Consider the following 17,203-nt stretch of genomic DNA (forward strand, 5'->3'; position numbering starts at 1 on the left):
GTAAATGTATTCAAGGGTGCCCGAGTTACCCGCTTGTTTAGTACCTGTACCTTCTAAGCTCCATCAAGACTTTGCGTTGAGAGTTGTGTGGTTTCCTTTAATGCGAACTAGGGTTGGAAATGATAAGGGCCCGGTAAAGCGGAGCCCAAGTTTGAATTATTTTAAAATAGGTTTGGCCATCCTAAGATTGAGCATAGCTTTAATTATTTCAGCATAGTTTGGGCCTTGAGCCCAAATTGGCTCAAGCCCAAGTTAGCTTAATCATATCCGATTTTCTGATTACTAAGAATGACCAAGAGGTGGAAAATTGGAGATGCAATGATGGAGATGTTGAGGATAAAGGGGACAATATTGAAGGCAATGTAAGTGGTTAGTGGTGGGTAAAGGAGGAAAAAGGTTTGGGGCCTTTGGTGGAGGAGATGTGATAGAGAAAGCATGCAAGTTTTGATGGGCCAAGGCAAGAGTTTTCGGTTATTCAGTCAAGCAAAGAAACATCTCAAGGTTCAACTTTGTTGCAAGGCAAACCTGATTAAGTAAAACCCTGTCAAAAATTATATTATGGTCAAACCATTACACACACACACACACACACACACACACACACACACACACACACACACACACACACATATATATATATATACACATACATACACAGAAAATCCATCACTTCGGTCCTCTATAGACACATGATTTACTAGCAAATAAATGGAACACAGAAATAAAACTTTGTTAAAGGCACCACTCACTCTCTTTAATGAAGTATTGATAATAAAAAAATTTAATGGGATAGCTTACACTACCATAAAAATTAGGTCTCTCAACAAAATTAAGAAGTCAACAAGAAAGAACGAATAATGTCGCATTATATATCTATTTTGTTGAATATTGCAAAATTTAAATATACTCAAGGATCCAAAATATGCATAGCTAAAAAGATTTAGTTACAAAAGGGGTGGGATAGAATGGAATGCATCAATTGTTTTCTTTCACGTAAGGTATATATTTAATAGTTGACAGGGCTGAAAATGGATCAGACACTGGTATATCCATATTTATATTGATATTTTTTCAGTGGCTCCGAGTATAGATACGAATATTAATAAATACCAAAATGAGTATCCATATTTGTTCTAAACAGATAAGTATATGAATAGAATATTAATGATATCTATTTTTGTTTGAAATGGATATAAATACAAGTTGGATATTAGTTATATCCATATTTTCTCGATTTGTTATACTCATTGCTTAGAGTCAGCAAGGACAACAATCAGGCCCTCAATGAGAATAGTAGAGCTAAACATACTTGTAATGAAAAAGCTACTACAAACGCTTTGTTTCCGTCTGGGTTTTGCTATGGTGCTTCTATATTATTTTTTTAATTGAAATGAAGATGGAACTAGTTGGTCATTACTAAAAGGTATTCTAGGAAACAAGGTGGCAACCTATTGCAGTAATGCCTACTTTTCCCCCCTCTCATAAGCTCAGCTAGGGCAGGTTTGGCCCCAATAGTACATCGATGGTGGGGTGGCAGTGAGTTAGAAAGATGTCGAAGGTGGGAGGGTGATTGAAGGAGGAGTAGGGGCATTGACAGCCAGGGACCATTGAAGGACTCCATGGTGCTGCTTACGATGAGGAAGTTAGTTTTGGCCTTGGGGCTATAGAGGTGTAAGCAACGGCACCAAAGATGCAGGTAGTATCCTCGGCGGAGTGGAAGGTGCCAAGCTAGACATGAGTCTTCTTCCAAAGGTGTAACAACCCATAGTCCACATAGGTTATGGGCTGGGTCTACTCTGATACCATTTATCACAACTCAGGATCTCACCCAAAATAGCTAGCCGGAAGGTATTATTTAGGTTTCTTAATCCCATGTATTTGATTCACCAAATACATCATTATTGTATACTCTTTATTGTATACTTAAGATCTACCTAGCGAATAACCGATGTGGGACTAAACACACACCCTCATGGTCCTCACAAGGGGGTCCAGATCTCCATTGCATATTTTTCCTGTGGTCACTTCCTCATGCCCAAGAGGTCTTAGCGGCCGGGGCTCGAAACAGAGTTCGTAATCACTCGGTGACCTAGCATGTGACACTTGAGGTGGAAGCAAGGCTTCCTGCCGCGATTCCCTCAAAATATTGAGCTAATGCACAAAAGCTTGAGAGGCTTTAGCAACTATGGCATTTGAGCCTTATCATCAAGCATTTTGGAAGCAATTTTTGCTATAGTCCATGAACTAAAACTCTAATGGAAGCTTAAGGAATAATTTTTATATGCTTGAAGTAGAGCTGATCATGGGCTGGGCCTCGAGCCTAAACTCTATTCATTTTTAATGGAGTTTTGGGCCGAGCTTATGTAAAATCTAACATTTTTTTTATGCCCAAGACTAACCTATGATCAGCTTTAGCTTGATGGCCTTGAGGTTTGATGATGTGTACACCCTTATATTTTCCACCGAAGTTGTGGGCAAAGGGCTTATGGACAATGGCAAGTAAAGTCCTAGCATTGGAAGCTTGGAGACCCACCTGGCCCATTTTGGTTCCAAAGGCAAATGGAATCAAAATGGTGGTTGTGTGGACACGGATGGCATTAATCCTATGGGAGTGTTGGGAGAGGGCATCAACCCTGAACATAGCTACGGTGATGGAAGATTGTGAGGCAAGGCTAGAATATGATGTTGGTGGTGGAAGGAGAATCCAACGATGCAAATAAAGACATAAGTTGCTATAGTCATTACTGCCCTCCCACCCCTTTCTAATTGTCGATTGAGATTCTAAGAACATAAGCCAATCAACATTAATGGGGCAAGGAGGACGATGGGGAGGGAGGGGGGGAGCAGAGAAGATAGATTTTGATTTAATTTTTCAATTATGGCAACTTGTACTACCAATTATTCGATCATTCATTTTAGACCCTTCATTCTTGAATCCATGGATAAAATTATGTACCTTTGTTATCTCTCTATAAAGTTAGCAGGAGACCAGAAGAGTGCATTTGTGTGCCTAGGAAAAGAGAATGTATCGATGAGATTAACATATTATGGTTAGATATTTTATTTCCTTTTTTGAGAAATAATTGAATGCATCATGCAATGTGTTTAATTTAATCCTTCATGCATTAAAACCAAGGTAACATGTATACAGAAGCCCTCAGGTGATTCATTATTCTTCGGAGCCATTACTTTGTTATTTCCTCAACATCAACTTTGACAACAATATTCAGAACAAAGATACTTATAGCGTTTTGCATTTTGTTATCATGAGCCCCACAAGCTTATTTATTGTTGTATGCGGAGTTCTGGTCTTTGATACTATGATCCGGATGGTAAAACTGTGAGAAGCATGAAAAGATTTGATATATACTATAAAACTTTTGAGAGCTTTGTATTACTTTAGAGGGGGATTCTTAGATGGTTGTTGGCTTCATCACCTTTAGAAGCTGGCTCTAAGGAGATTGCTAGTAAATGGTAGTTATCCTTCATTCTTTTGAGGAGATGTATGTTTATAGGGAAGAAAATAGCGGCGGAGCACGTCTCATTGCACGTGCTAAATCAGGGTTGAAATTTAACGGGTCTAAACCCAAAAGCGATTCTAGCTTGCGTTCTTTCTTGCGCGGTCCAGACTCGAGAATTCCGTAAACCCTAGCTCCTCTACTTGCCTTCCGTTTCAAATTTCCGGGGGAAGGCAACAACAAAGGCGAAAGGAGGAAAGGACGAACGAGAGATGGGGAAGCGGATGAGGCGGGGCAACCGCTCCCCCTCCTCCTCCGCCGTTCTCAGCAACTCTGTCCTCCTCCGCCGCATCGCCTCCTCCAAGCTCCCCTCCGACCCCTCCTCCCTCGACGTCGACTCCGTCGTTCACCACCTCCGCTCCCACTACCCCGACTACGCTCGCGTCAAGCTCCAACCCTTCACCCTCCGCGTCCAGCGCACCCTCGACTCCTTCCGCCCCCGCCCCGCCGCCGCCGCCGCGGGATCCTCCTCCTCCTCCTCATCCGACGACGACGATGACGACGGCGGCGGCGATGCACCCTCTTCCCGCAAGAGGCCCAGCCGCTCCGACCTCTCCGAGCAGCGGCTGCTCCGTGCGGAGACGGACCACCTCCGCCGCCGCCAGTTCCAGCGGCGGGACCCTTCCGAATCCTCCAACGACTCGACCTCCACCTCCGACGACTCCGTCTTCGAGGCCAAGATGGATCCGGAGTTCGACATAACGAAGTCGCTGCTCCGCGACAGCTATGGCAAGCGGGCGAAGCTGAAGGAGGACAATATGGAGATCGAGGCGGCCGTGGAGAAGCCGATTAATGTGGAATTGGTTGATGTGTGTGGTGGAGGTAGTGGGATTGAGACCCCGGTGGTTGAGAAGGGGAGGAGTGGAGGAGGTGAGGTAGAGATTGGGGAGGAAGGGAGGCCAGGGCCAAGGTTCCGGGATCTTGGTGGGATGAAGGCGGTGCTGGAGGAACTGATGATGGAGGTGATCGTGCCGCTGTGCCATCCGCAGCTGCCGAAGTGGCTTGGGGTAAGGCCGATGGCCGGGATTCTGTTGCATGGCCCACCTGGTTGTGGGAAGACGAAGCTCGCTCATGCCATTGCCAATGAGACTGGTATTCCCTTCTATAAGATATCTGCCACCGAAGTGGTCTCTGGTGTCTCTGGTAAGATCCAGTTGCAATTTGTGCATCCGTCCTATTCTTTCTGTCATTTTAGTAGCATAAGTTGACAATATTCTTTTCCTATCATTTTAGTTATAAGTTAACAAATAGTCTACTTGTTCTATGTCCAAGATGAAGGATCTACTCAAGATATAAACACGTGGAGAATGATACTTACTAGAATTTCATGCAAGTAATATGAACTTTGGTAGGATCTTATGTAATAAGGGCTTAATGAGAGGCATTGCTATCGCGAATATTGTTACCACTTTCAATATTGTAAGCTCATTAACTCTCATGAGTCACACAAGTGCTTGGTTTGCTGCTTGAGGACAAGCCGAGCATCCATGACAGATGGGTATGGAGTGTGCATGAATGACATTAGGAGGCTGTATCCTTGCCTTTTGCCATGTTCTGCGTGCATAGGTAATGTGCATGGAAATTATCATCTGTTTGAAGGGTGTTCTGTTGCCTATTTAAATGGCATCCAAAATTCATCTGCAGAATGAATGTGAAATAATAGTATGTAAAAATATTTTAAAAATTTAAAATATTCCTTTAGCAAGTATAATTAAATTTTTTTCTTGGAAGCCTTAATAAAACATGCGAGATTTTTGTAGAAGAGGGAATTCTAAAATTGCTAGACTTTGAGAATAAGAAAAAGAGGAGTAGAGTCATTCCTAACCAATAGGTGAAAATTCGATTTAGCGAGAAAGTAAGACTTAAAAAATTTCTAGAATATTTAGAGTCTAAAATTTTTTTAAGGGAGGAGAAGAAACATACTTTTAACCAAGAAACAAAGGCGAAATTTAATGCATTAGAAAAGATGTTAATCATGAGTTAATTTTTTTTTCAGATGTTGTAGTTAAATACCTCAAATCTAAAAAGTCTTTGAAATTACGTGCACCTGCGCATGCATTGTAGCTAGTTATAAGAACAGACCATGATATTGTCGAGGCACCAATTTCACTACTTAAAGATCAGAAATTGGTGCCAAGTCTTCAACTCATAAGTTGACGACGGATGATTCATAATAATCCTTTTTTTGCTGCTAAAAATAAATAGTTTTGCAAAAAATAAAATTTAAAAAGATCATAGTCATATCCAAATATATGATTTAGCCTTAAAGAAGTAATGAGGCATAAAACTTAGCCACTATCTGAATTCTGAAGATTGTAGGTCATTTCTACCTTTCTATCCGAATACTATTGAATCTAGAATGGAATGCTGTGCTGTTTGATATAATCCATGGTGCATAAAGTGAACTTGTTTTGTTACTTAACTTTCATGTTCCCCCCCATGGATGAATGATTCTCTATTTAGAAAAATCAGTTAGTCAAGAGCTATTCAATCATTCATGGATTTTATGATGTACTCACCAATTCCTAAATCTCAATGACCTCCTTGAGAAAAGAACTTCCAGATTACAAATTGATAATGGTATATATATAACCAAACCAACTTTCTGTTGTTAAGTGTTTGTTTTGGCATTTTTTTTGCTATATGTTTCAATTTATCTTTCTTATTAGTGCATTATTGTCTTCGTCATTCCATTCAAAGTACTTTTGTCAGCAAGCTTAAGTTCCGAATGTTTGTTTACACATGATTATTTCAGGTGCTTCGGAAGAAAATATACGGGACCTTTTCAAGAAGGCATACAGAACTGCCCCTTCGATTGTTTTCATTGATGAGATAGATGCCATTGCTTCCAAGAGGGAGAACCTGCAGAAGGAGATGGAGCGCCGGATAGTTACACAGTTAATGACTTGCATGGATGAGTCCCACCAAACACTTAGATCAAGTAATTCTAATTTGGAGTCAGAAGCGTCCGAGAAAAAACCTGGCTATGTTCTGGTAATTGGAGCCACAAATAGACCTGATGCTGTGGACCAAGCATTAAGAAGGCCTGGGCGGTTTGACCGAGAGATCATTTTGGGTGTCCCTGATGAAAATGCACGGGTTGAGATTTTGTCGGTGCTTACTCGTAACATTAGGCTTGAGGGCCAATTTAACCTTTTCAAACTAGCAAGGTCCACACCAGGTTTTGTTGGAGCTGATCTGGCGGCATTAGTGAATAAAGCAGGAAACCTGGCAATGAAGAGAATAATAGATAGAAGAAAGTCTCAACTTTCTTCTGAGCTTGAAAACAAGAACACTGAGGACTGGTGGAGACAACCTTGGGCCCCTGAAGAAATGGAGAGTCTTAGTATTACCATGGCTGATTTCGAGGTAATCTACTGAAAGTAGCCTATCTTTCTCTATTCAAGTGTGCGTTCATGTGTGCATGTGTGTTACGCGTTCACTTGCATGTGGATGTCTATATGACTATACCTGTGCATATGTGTGTTTGTGGGATATGGGTTTTTTTTACTTGTATTTGATAAATTAGAATTCCTTTTATAGTATCATCAATAGCCTCCTATATAGTCATGTTCTATACTTATGGAAGCAACAATATCTTGTTCTCAAGGTTCGTAATATCGGTTTTGTCACCCATAACGGTACCATATTGGTATAGTATGGGTCAGTTTAGTATACTGACACTCGGTATGCCCCTATACTTAGTATTGATTTAGTAGAGGTAAGGTATGGTATGCCCGATAAGGGGTGATATGCACTTGTATGGTGAATGTTGCTTGTTCCTTTTTTCTTACTTCTTTTTGTTCTTTTTGTCTTTATATTAATTACATATATTGAAATTTTTCCTTGTAATATTCAGCTTTTTGGGGAAGTGTACCTTATTGCCTTTCTTGATACGTTGTAACCCATTTCAGTATGGCTTTTTCCCTGCTATCGGCAGATTCATGGCATAGTTGTCTCTTTCTAGTATTTTTTTTCCGCTATAGTTCTTTCCTCCACATCACATCAAAAAAAAAACCTAGTCTATGAATAGGATGGCATTCCTATTTTCTATAGGCTGTCATTATATTACCTTAGTGGCCTGGGAAGAGTTACACATGCAACTAGGCATTTCTTGGAAGACCCATTTAGGAAAACAGATTGATTTGGTTTCTGACAAATATGGAAGCTGCTCAGAAATAACTAGGGAAATGTTGGTAAAAATCAAGAAGAAATGGCTGTCTTAAAATGTCAGATATATGAGAAACAACAGATCAATTGCTAGTAACTATATGATTGCTTTTGTATCCACATTCTTTTCCCTCATGTTTCAAAACTCTTTCCCATTTTCTACATTGGGAAATGGGGATGTTGCACTGCATGTACCTGTTCTACCCATTAATGACACCCTCTACTTTCCAACGCATCAACTATTTATGACTGCAGCTATAACATTTATAGTGATTGTGTCGTTAAAGAAATAGAGAACATATCCTTTTCTATATCTCACCCGATTGACATAATCCAGAGAGAACACATGATTGGGAGAGTTACATTTGTAATCTGCAGTATGAAATCAAAAGAGTTGAATAGGAAACAAAAGAAAACTTTGCCATGCAATTGGGAATCCCATTGAAACTTAACTTCAAGTTTTCAGTCAGTGTCTTCTGGGGAATGTGCCATAGGAATGGAAGACCTGCAAGATGTTGCATGGGCTGGTTGCTTTGCTTTTTCAGACCAATTGCTTTCAAGAAGTTATGGCTAAAGCTGGTAGAGGATGAGATGACTCAATCAGGTCATTGTGGAAGGTGCTTCGGTGAATGCTACTCCTTTTATGATATACACGATAACTACAATAATTATCAGTCGATTAATAGATTTCTTATTTTGTAATATAAACAATCTGCAGATCTGCCTCCGAAGTGGGGATACAGTGAAGATCTTTGTATATTCATACAAGTCTGTTTTTGTGACTTGAATATCCATTGCTAGATTAATACCTCCATAACGAAGCAAATGCTTTGAGATGATTATAGACTGGTTATGTGATGGGTCTTTTTTCCCCTTTTCTTTATATGAACCATTACACTATCTTCCAACTGTACTTCTGTTTTTCATTTTGCTTAGATGCCTTTACCTATTCCTCTTGAATGTTTTGCATGCAAGGTTTACATGCTGAGTTTGTTTGCCTTACAATATGGTGTATTACATGAAATCCTTCATCGTTATAACTGTCTGCTTGCCACTACAGCTTCTATCTGATGCGCATAATTAAACTGTAAAGGAAGTACTCAGTTTCCCGTCAACCAGTGTCATATTTTCTGCTTATTTCTTCTTAATTTACGTTTAAAATTTAAGATGCATAATTTCTACTTTTCCTTTTCTTGTGCAGGAAGCTGCTGAACTGGTTCAACCATCTTCCAGAAGAGAAGGATTTTCCTCGATACCTAATGTTAAGTGGGAGGATGTTGGTGGTCTTAATTTGTTGAGGAAAGAGTTTGATCGTTATATTGTTCAACGAATAAAACATCCTGAGGAATATGAGGTAAATTTTTATCTTTGGAATTTTATTGCTTGTAAAAAGCATTTGGAAAGTTAAAGAGATGTAAGGGTTTCCTGTTTTACATTGCAGTTTCTTTCATTAGCATTTTACATATTGCCCTTCTTTAACAATTGTGGTTGTTTTAATTGAATGAAGTGTGTGTTTTTTACCTGTATGCATATGAAGACATTGATGGTGACCCAAAAGTAATATCATATTTTTTTCTCGCATGCTGTCACTAGTTACTAGGTGAAGGTATTGATAGCCAACTATTCGGTCTATTCTATGAGGTTTTCTACATATGCAACTATCTCATCAAGTCTAATACTCAATTTCAGTTGCTTTCCATTGGAATTGAAATGCTAACCACTAAAATATGATAGTAGTTTTCTCAAAGCATATCTTTTGTTATTGTTGTCATCAATGATTAATATCATCATCATCATCATCATCATCTGCAAAACAAGTAAAATGTTCTCTTAATGGTCTAATTCTAGATCTGATGACAGTGATGCATGATAGACATGGAAATAATCATATTGATCCGGGTCTGACTTCCTGTTTGCTTACTTAGTGAATGACAATAATGTAGATTTTCGCATCTAAATAGTCATTCACTAGCACTCCAGTTATTATTAATGACAAATACCGAAATGGACTTCGATTGGTGGTACCTCTTTGATCTTTATATATTTGTATTCTTCAGGAATTTGGAGTGAACTTGGAGGCTGGGTTTTTGCTTTATGGGCCTCCTGGTTGTGGTAAAACGTTGATTGCCAAGGCTGTAGCAAATGAGGCAGGGGCCAGTTTTATACATATCAAGGTTTTTTTTGCCCTTTTTATCATTTACTTATGTTCAACTGCACTAATAATTCTTCATATTGGATGCTTGCTTTTGATAGTTTAAGATATTATATGAAAGTGTTTTTTTCTTTAAATAGTTTTCCATTGTAAGATGACTTATTTTTATTGCTGAAATTTTAGGGTCCTGAACTTTTGAACAAGTATGTTGGGGAGAGCGAGCTGGCAGTTAGAACAATATTCAGCCGTGCCCGAACATGCTCTCCATGTATACTGTTCTTTGATGAGGTATTTTTAATTATTATTATCACATTTAATATTTTATGTCCTTTGGTAAATGATGTAATCAGTAACAGCTCATATCACATTTTTTGTTATCCTAGAGTACTACATGATTATATTTATAATGAATATAAATCATAACCTATTCAACTTCTGAATAAATGTGAAGTTTAGCTATTCACCTCCGTAACAACATTTATGTTGACTGCAATACATGATCGAAGCTGCCAGGTTTTTTTCTTATTACAGCTACCAACCTGCACAAAGTGTTGGTCCTTTAAACCAAAAAGCTTCACAGGGTATAATTAACTATCTGCTTTTTAAGATGGAAAAGTGCACCCACCATGCATCGGTTGCTAGCTTGTTCCCTCATCCGTGATGCCACAAGTCCTGTTAACAACCACCTACCAACTCTTCAGAGGTTGTTGCACCCCACAGCCCACTGCTAGTCTAATTTCAAAAACTTCAACCTGCAGATGGTCCCATAATTTGAAATTATGCTAGAATTACATTGGTTCAATTACTAGGAGGCCTTGCCCTAAATTCCACATAAATTGGGTTGCCTATCAAACGTGGTGTGTTCACCTCCTTTGGGTGCTGATTCACTTAAATGGGTTACATTCACCTAGGTCAACGTGATGGTATTCTGACCTACTCCTTTATACCTCAGTAGGTGTTTAATTGTAGATTTTGACAGTCAAAAGAAAGCATCTTTGTAACTTATAAATGTTTATGTTTTGCTTTGGGTGCTAGATTGATAAGATATTAGGTATATATGGATTGATGAGTCTTAGAGTTGATAAAAATTAGTTCTAAAATGTTCTAGTTACCTTCTTTTTGTGGAGTAATATGGTAATCAAAATTTATTATTCATGAGGTTTGGGCATCGATAATGCAGTGATTTTATATCTTTTGTAAAGTTCTGCTAGGACTAAAATAGGTTAGTAAAGGGACAACTGGGTCACCTATAGAATGCGATTATTGCTGACTTATCTACGAGACTCTTTGAATTGTTTAAAAGTTCGCTTTGAGTGCAGAAAAAATCCAGAAGCTAATGTGGTTCTTTGGTGCAGGATCAAGGGGATCGCCTGTAGGTGGACCTAGGGAAGATATTTAAGTAGGTTTGATTCAAGAAACCAGTCTGGCTTCGTGCTACAGAAAATAGGGCAGGTCTTTTTATGTCCTGGATATTGTGAAAATTTCAAGGGTCAAAAATTTCAGTTTCAGATTTTTTTTTGAGAGGTTTTAATCCTGTGGAGATGAATCTAGGGTTAAGTAGGAGATTGGTTAGCAATCGCTGATGGCCAGTAAAGTATTTCTGTTTTCTAAGATAAAAATATGCAGTAACTTGATGTGTGTTATGCAGAAAAAAAAGGAGATTAAGAGAATGGTACAACATAACATAGTTTTAGGATAGGAAAAATAAGATAGCAACAAAGGAGTAATATAAATCAGAAACTGAAAAGAATTAGAGATAGAGATATATATATGTTAGTAGGCACTAGCCTATCGTACCTATATTCATGCAACATGACACAACTATGGCACATGATCCTAGTGCTTTGCATCATGGTACCCATGAACATGGCACTTTGAAGAATTTGGCTATGGAGAGAGACTGGGAAATTGAATGCAGGAGGTTGAATTTTTCCCCCTCTTTTTTTTGGTGGGTGGGTGAGTGGGTTTGGAGGGGGGGGGTATGCCAAGTAGATGGCCCAGCCATGTGCAAAAGAGGTTGGTGGATGGAGGAGGCTTGAGATCTGTGGAGATTGGAGGTGTAGAGGGTTGGTTTTGATAATGAGAGGCAGTAGGTGGGGCATCATGAGAGGACAAAAGTAGAAAGGAAATTCAAGGTTGGGCTTTAAGTGTTTGACACATGCAATCAATGTGGTTGGTTCTAAAAGAAATAGTGTGGCTTTAAAGCCACTACCTTGCCACTTGGTTACTTGGCTAACACTGCAATGTGATGAAATGGGGAAGTGAGGGATGCTTCATACTGTTGGAGCATTTGATGGATGGCTATGTTCCTTCATTAGAGTGAAAATGGAGTCTATTTGCCAACCCAAGCCTGGTCTAACTAGAGCAAAATATTCCTAAGCCCATTTGAAAAACTTGGATTAAGGCTTTTCTTCTGCAGCCCTAGATGGGAATATATGTCCATATACCTCCACTCAACTTTGGAATCATTTACGGCGAAGTCCTTGTGTCCTAAGTTTTGGGTGTAAGATGGATCAACATACCTGCATCATAGCCAAACCCATGTAACATTGCTTTTCTCTATGCATGAAACTGAAATAGAAGTGATAGAACTTGACAGATCCAACAAGCCCTCTAACTGGAGATTCATCCTTATCTCTCATTACTTGTCATAATCATGTAAATTTTTGTGTCAGTTACAGGGTGGAAAAGCTGTATGGTAGGATTAAAAATTTCACAATTCTCTGTCAACATTGTCTCAATATTTATTGATGCCAAATTCCTAGATGAGACAAAATTGGGCAATTGGACAAGAGAAGGGGCCTTTAATGATACCAAGGCTAGTTGGCAGGTATAGAGGTCAACCTTATTGGTCACAGTTTAAGCTCATGAAACCAAAGAGAAGCTTTCCAGAATTTGCTTAGGCTTGGAGGGAGTTAAGATGAGGGGGTTTGTGTCAACATTGGACCCTCTGCAGATGCCATAATTCTTGTGGATTTATCTTCCTCGAACTAATTTTGTCAAGGTGGTTTAGATGCCTTGGCAGCATCACCACTTAAAACACCTGTCGGATTATTTATTGTAACTATGTGATAAATGCACATGTTATTTAGTTTCAGAAATCAGAAGGATTGTGATTATGACTTCCAAGCTACGCAGCCTGTCTAAGATATTCTCTAGATATTTGAAAATAGAAGTCATGGACAATTTACTTAAGCAGAAGTTACATAAACAAATACACAAAACACTTGGAAAAATGGGGAACTGTACCTTTATTTTGTTATGGATGTATAACATAATATGTTAATATGTCCAGAACTTGAAGCTAGAACATTAAAGCATGTTTTCTGGTTTTGAGGGCTCTTGCCGAGATTGCCAATAATTGCATAGCCTTTTCGAATACTTACCAGCATATTTTAAAGAGCAATGCAATTTGCATAACTATGTTCAAGCATACATTACAATAGTTGATGTAATACCTCCAATGGTGAATTTTCTATCAGTTATGGATTGTGATATTTGCCTCTGTTCCCTTTTGATTGTGGCAGGTTGATGCTTTGACAACTAAACGAGGAAAAGATGGAGGATGGGTTGTTGAACGTCTCCTAAACCAGGTTGGACTGTCAAATAGTTTCCTTTCTTGTAGTTGCAGTCTTCTTTCTTTCTGTATTTTCGTTAAGGAAATTGATCTGTATAATACTAAACATCTTATCCCCATGTCTAAACCTAAATCAATTTTTTATGTATGCAGCTACTCATTGAGCTAGATGGTGCTGATCAGCGACAGGGTGTTTATGTCCTTGGAGCTACGAACAGGTCTGGTAGATCTATTCCTCTTTTATTTCTGTATGTAATTGCTCGGTTTCATTTGAGCTTAGGGCTAAAATATTGGTATTTTATGCAGACTTGAGGTCATTGACCCTGCTGTACTTAGGCCAGGCAGATTTGGGAAGGTTCTTTATGTTCCACTACCTAGTGCTGATGAACGTGGTTTAATTCTGAAGGCACTTGCACGGAAGAAACCTATTTCTGCTGATGTAGACCTAGATGCTCTAGCCCATAGAGAGGCATGCAAGAGTCTCACTGGGGCCGATCTTGCTGCTTTGGTATGACCTATGGCCTAGTTCTCTTTTCTACATTTATTTTGTTAGTTCTTAGTAGGTTTCATTATATCTGGACTAACCAGGGCTTAGCTTTAAGCAGATTTTCCAGGCATGTTGTTTGTATCTTATTAAGTAGGAATTTCTTATTATTTTCTTGGGTCTGTGCTTGTGATTTTGTTCAATTGATCATTGCGGCAATTACTTAGTTGCCTTTGTTTTTCAATTTTCATCAGATGAATGAAGCTGCCATGGCTGCTTTGGAAGAGAAACAGAATTCTGTAGATCAAGGAACTGCAAGTAGTGATCCATGGAATATCAAGATATCACATTTTGAGCAAGCTTTGCAGAAAATAACACCATCTGTGTCAGAGAAGGTATGGAAAATTTATTGAGATATAACTAGAAATTTTTGGTTCTGGCTCGGTATGAAGTACAATATCAGTATGACATGCTTTTTATGTTGATATGTTTTGACGCAATCTATGAAGCATGGACCCATGATACAGATGGAACATGACACAGGTTTAGCTGATGCAGCAGATCTTTATAATGTAGGTTAGAACCTGGCGGGGACATGGCATGGGTTATCATTTCCTTGCAATAACATCAACACCAGAAAATTCTGAAATTAATTATCCATCATGTCCATCATGAAACGGTAAACATGGACCCCCTCGTAGAGAAAGAAAAGAAAAAGAAATCTTCATTCCGATCGTGTCCAGGAAAAATCCTGCACATATAGTTTAATGTGAAAGCCTTTTATTAAATTTTGAAAAACAATACATGTAGAAATAAGAGGTCAAGTCAGAGAACAACAGTATCTAAGAATGGTCATGCATAGCGAGGCATGAAACCTGTTGTTTGTTTGCCCATTCAATCACTGTTTTGCTCTGAATACTCACATGGGGCCCAACAATGGCATGACTGAAGGGATGGTAGATGGCAGGTCATTACATGTGCTCCATTGCAACTGTAAATAGAGAATAATTTTCTGATGTATATCCCAGCCATATTCGATGCATCTCGGAATCAAATATTTTGAAGACTTGCGATTCAAAGTTTTAGTCTGTCCTAAGGACCTCTTAATATGTGTGATCAATTGACGGCTAAGCTAGTGCTTTTGCTCGGACCTTTGGATCACATCCATGCCCACATTTGTTCTGGGCAGCATATTTCAGAATTGATCCCAAGTTGCGAACATAGCTCTTAGTTTCTTTCAATAACGAAATTACTTTAAGCTTCTATCACATTTGAACTGAGTATATATTTTTGCAAATCTATATTTATTGAAGACGTAATGACCATATTGTCTGTTTTTCTTCTTGACGAAATGGTTCCCAATAGTTACTGGTTTTTCTCAAATTAGTAAATGAAAGTTCTGCTGTTATTTTAAAAGAGAACGGAAACAAGAGTAAACTGGGCTATTCTAACACCACCACTAGTGGAGACATCAGTTGTCTTCTTTACCCTTGATCTCACTTTATTCCATCTGAGTACATTTTTTTCCATCATTTTCTTTGTACTAGAAGTTGACTTGTTAGAATGACAAAGCATTTGCATGTTACTCTCTTTGTCAATATAAGTACATTCTATTGCTAGCAAAAAGACTTGAGACTCTTCTAGATTTCAAAGAATATTCCTAGTTGCCTTATTGGATGCCATGGAAACTAATCAAATGCTTTTCTTTGTTTGGGGAAGCAGGATAGGATCTACCATGAGGCCTTATCGCAAACCTTCAGAGCAGCTTGAAAATATTCGTAATTCTCTCATATGTGGGTGCAATATAGATACCGACCTGCAGTCTCAGAACCACACAAAGCTATCTTGCAGCATAGAACGATGATCTGAGGATCTATGGCAGTGTATTTGCTTGTGTCATGGTTTCGCCAACCATTACACTCGGCTATTTAATTCTGTAGAAAGCTGGCAGAGAAGCTGTTTAGCATGTTAGTAGAAGTTTGTTTATTTACAGCCATTCTCGAGTATGGTCCCAGGGCCCAAATGAAGGTTATGGTCTACCTATCTACAGAAGGTGGATAGCTTCCACTCAGGAATGAGACAGCCTATTGCGGGGCACACAATTTTGCCTGTTTTCAGAGTTTTCATTCACATGTAAAATTCTACGGTGGTTTCCTTTTGGATACATTTTAAAAAGAGGGTTTATATTACTAATGCAATTCATCTCTGGCAATATTAATAGAATAAATGCTTTTTGTGCGAAGCTTGAGTATCAATGTTTGATTAACATCCTTTGATTTAAGAAGGAATGTGATTTTAACCTAGGTCCCATGGTTAAACAGCAGTCCTTTTTATTTTTTTATTTTTTACCTTTTTTATAGAAGATGCCTGAATCTAGATCTTTCATGCAACTTAGAGGAGGCCAAGATTCCCAATATTGGTGCAATATTGCCTCATATCAGGCATACTGACATCAAATTGATATTTGGTATGAGGGTGTATCAAGTATTGGTATGTTGAACCTACTCGAATATTGGGTTTACTGATAATGTACAGGATTTGGTACTAAGATTGCATGCTTTGTAGGGAAACCTTTAAACTCGGACATTGATTATTAACAAAGACACTAGTCATGTGAATTAAGAACCAATCACCAATTTCTCGCTAACATTTATATACCCAATTAATGGATCTCTTCCAAAGTGGGGAAAAAGAAACTGTTATAGCCTATTTTAGCTTAGATTGGTTTAATTGGGAATAAAATAATATTTAATTATTATATATATAATAATATACAATAATTATATATATAATAACATACAGTAATGGAAAATAAAAATATTATTTGATCAAGTCATATTGTCAGAATGTACTGTTTCCCAGCTAAAATTTGTACTTAAAAATAGAGATATTTGTATACACACCTATACAAATTAGTTTATTATATATTTAATCTTCCAAATTAGCCATTTGCATAAGTATGTTTCAAATCATTCTATTTTTGCAAAAGTACCCTTATGATTTTTAACTAACAATATCTCTAATTAGCTGTCTTAAGTCTAAGAAAATACTATTATCCTTTTTCACCAATACCATTAAAAAATTTAATATGCAGCTTATATATTTTGCATAATTTTTTCATGGTACTAATGTAAGAATAATAAATTTATTTTGTCGTACAATCAATTATTCATTGCCCCACACACGGTGCACGGGTGCGTGCTCGCATGTTCGTACAATCAATTATTCATTACCCCACACGCAGGTGCATGGATGCACGCTCCCATGTTCGTCAGTGTGAATTTTGATTTTTGAAAGAAATA

General features: G+C 38.3%; 1 protein-coding gene across 1 annotated transcript; it reads left to right on the forward strand.

Annotated features, from left to right (window-relative positions):
* The first annotated feature begins 3,466 nt into the window (after positions 1-3,466).
* On the forward strand, positions 3,467-16,143 carry LOC103716113 (cell division control protein 48 homolog C-like). Its single transcript, XM_008803986.6, has 10 exons — positions 3,467-4,661; positions 6,274-6,887; positions 8,890-9,042; positions 9,746-9,862; positions 10,024-10,128; positions 13,368-13,433; positions 13,571-13,635; positions 13,724-13,925; positions 14,156-14,296; positions 15,624-16,143. Exons 1-10 carry the CDS (start codon positions 3,731-3,733, stop codon positions 15,669-15,671), a joined length of 2,442 nt encoding a protein of 813 aa, XP_008802208.4. The 5' UTR covers positions 3,467-3,730; the 3' UTR covers positions 15,672-16,143.
* The last annotated feature ends 1,060 nt before the right edge of the window (positions 16,144-17,203 follow it).

The sequence above is a fragment of the Phoenix dactylifera genome, chromosome 7, assembly GCF_051530095.1.
Source record: "Phoenix dactylifera cultivar Ajwa chromosome 7, Ajwa_hap1_PhDact_Kaust_v1.1, whole genome shotgun sequence".
NCBI classification, from domain to species: Eukaryota; Viridiplantae; Streptophyta; class Magnoliopsida; order Arecales; family Arecaceae; genus Phoenix; species Phoenix dactylifera.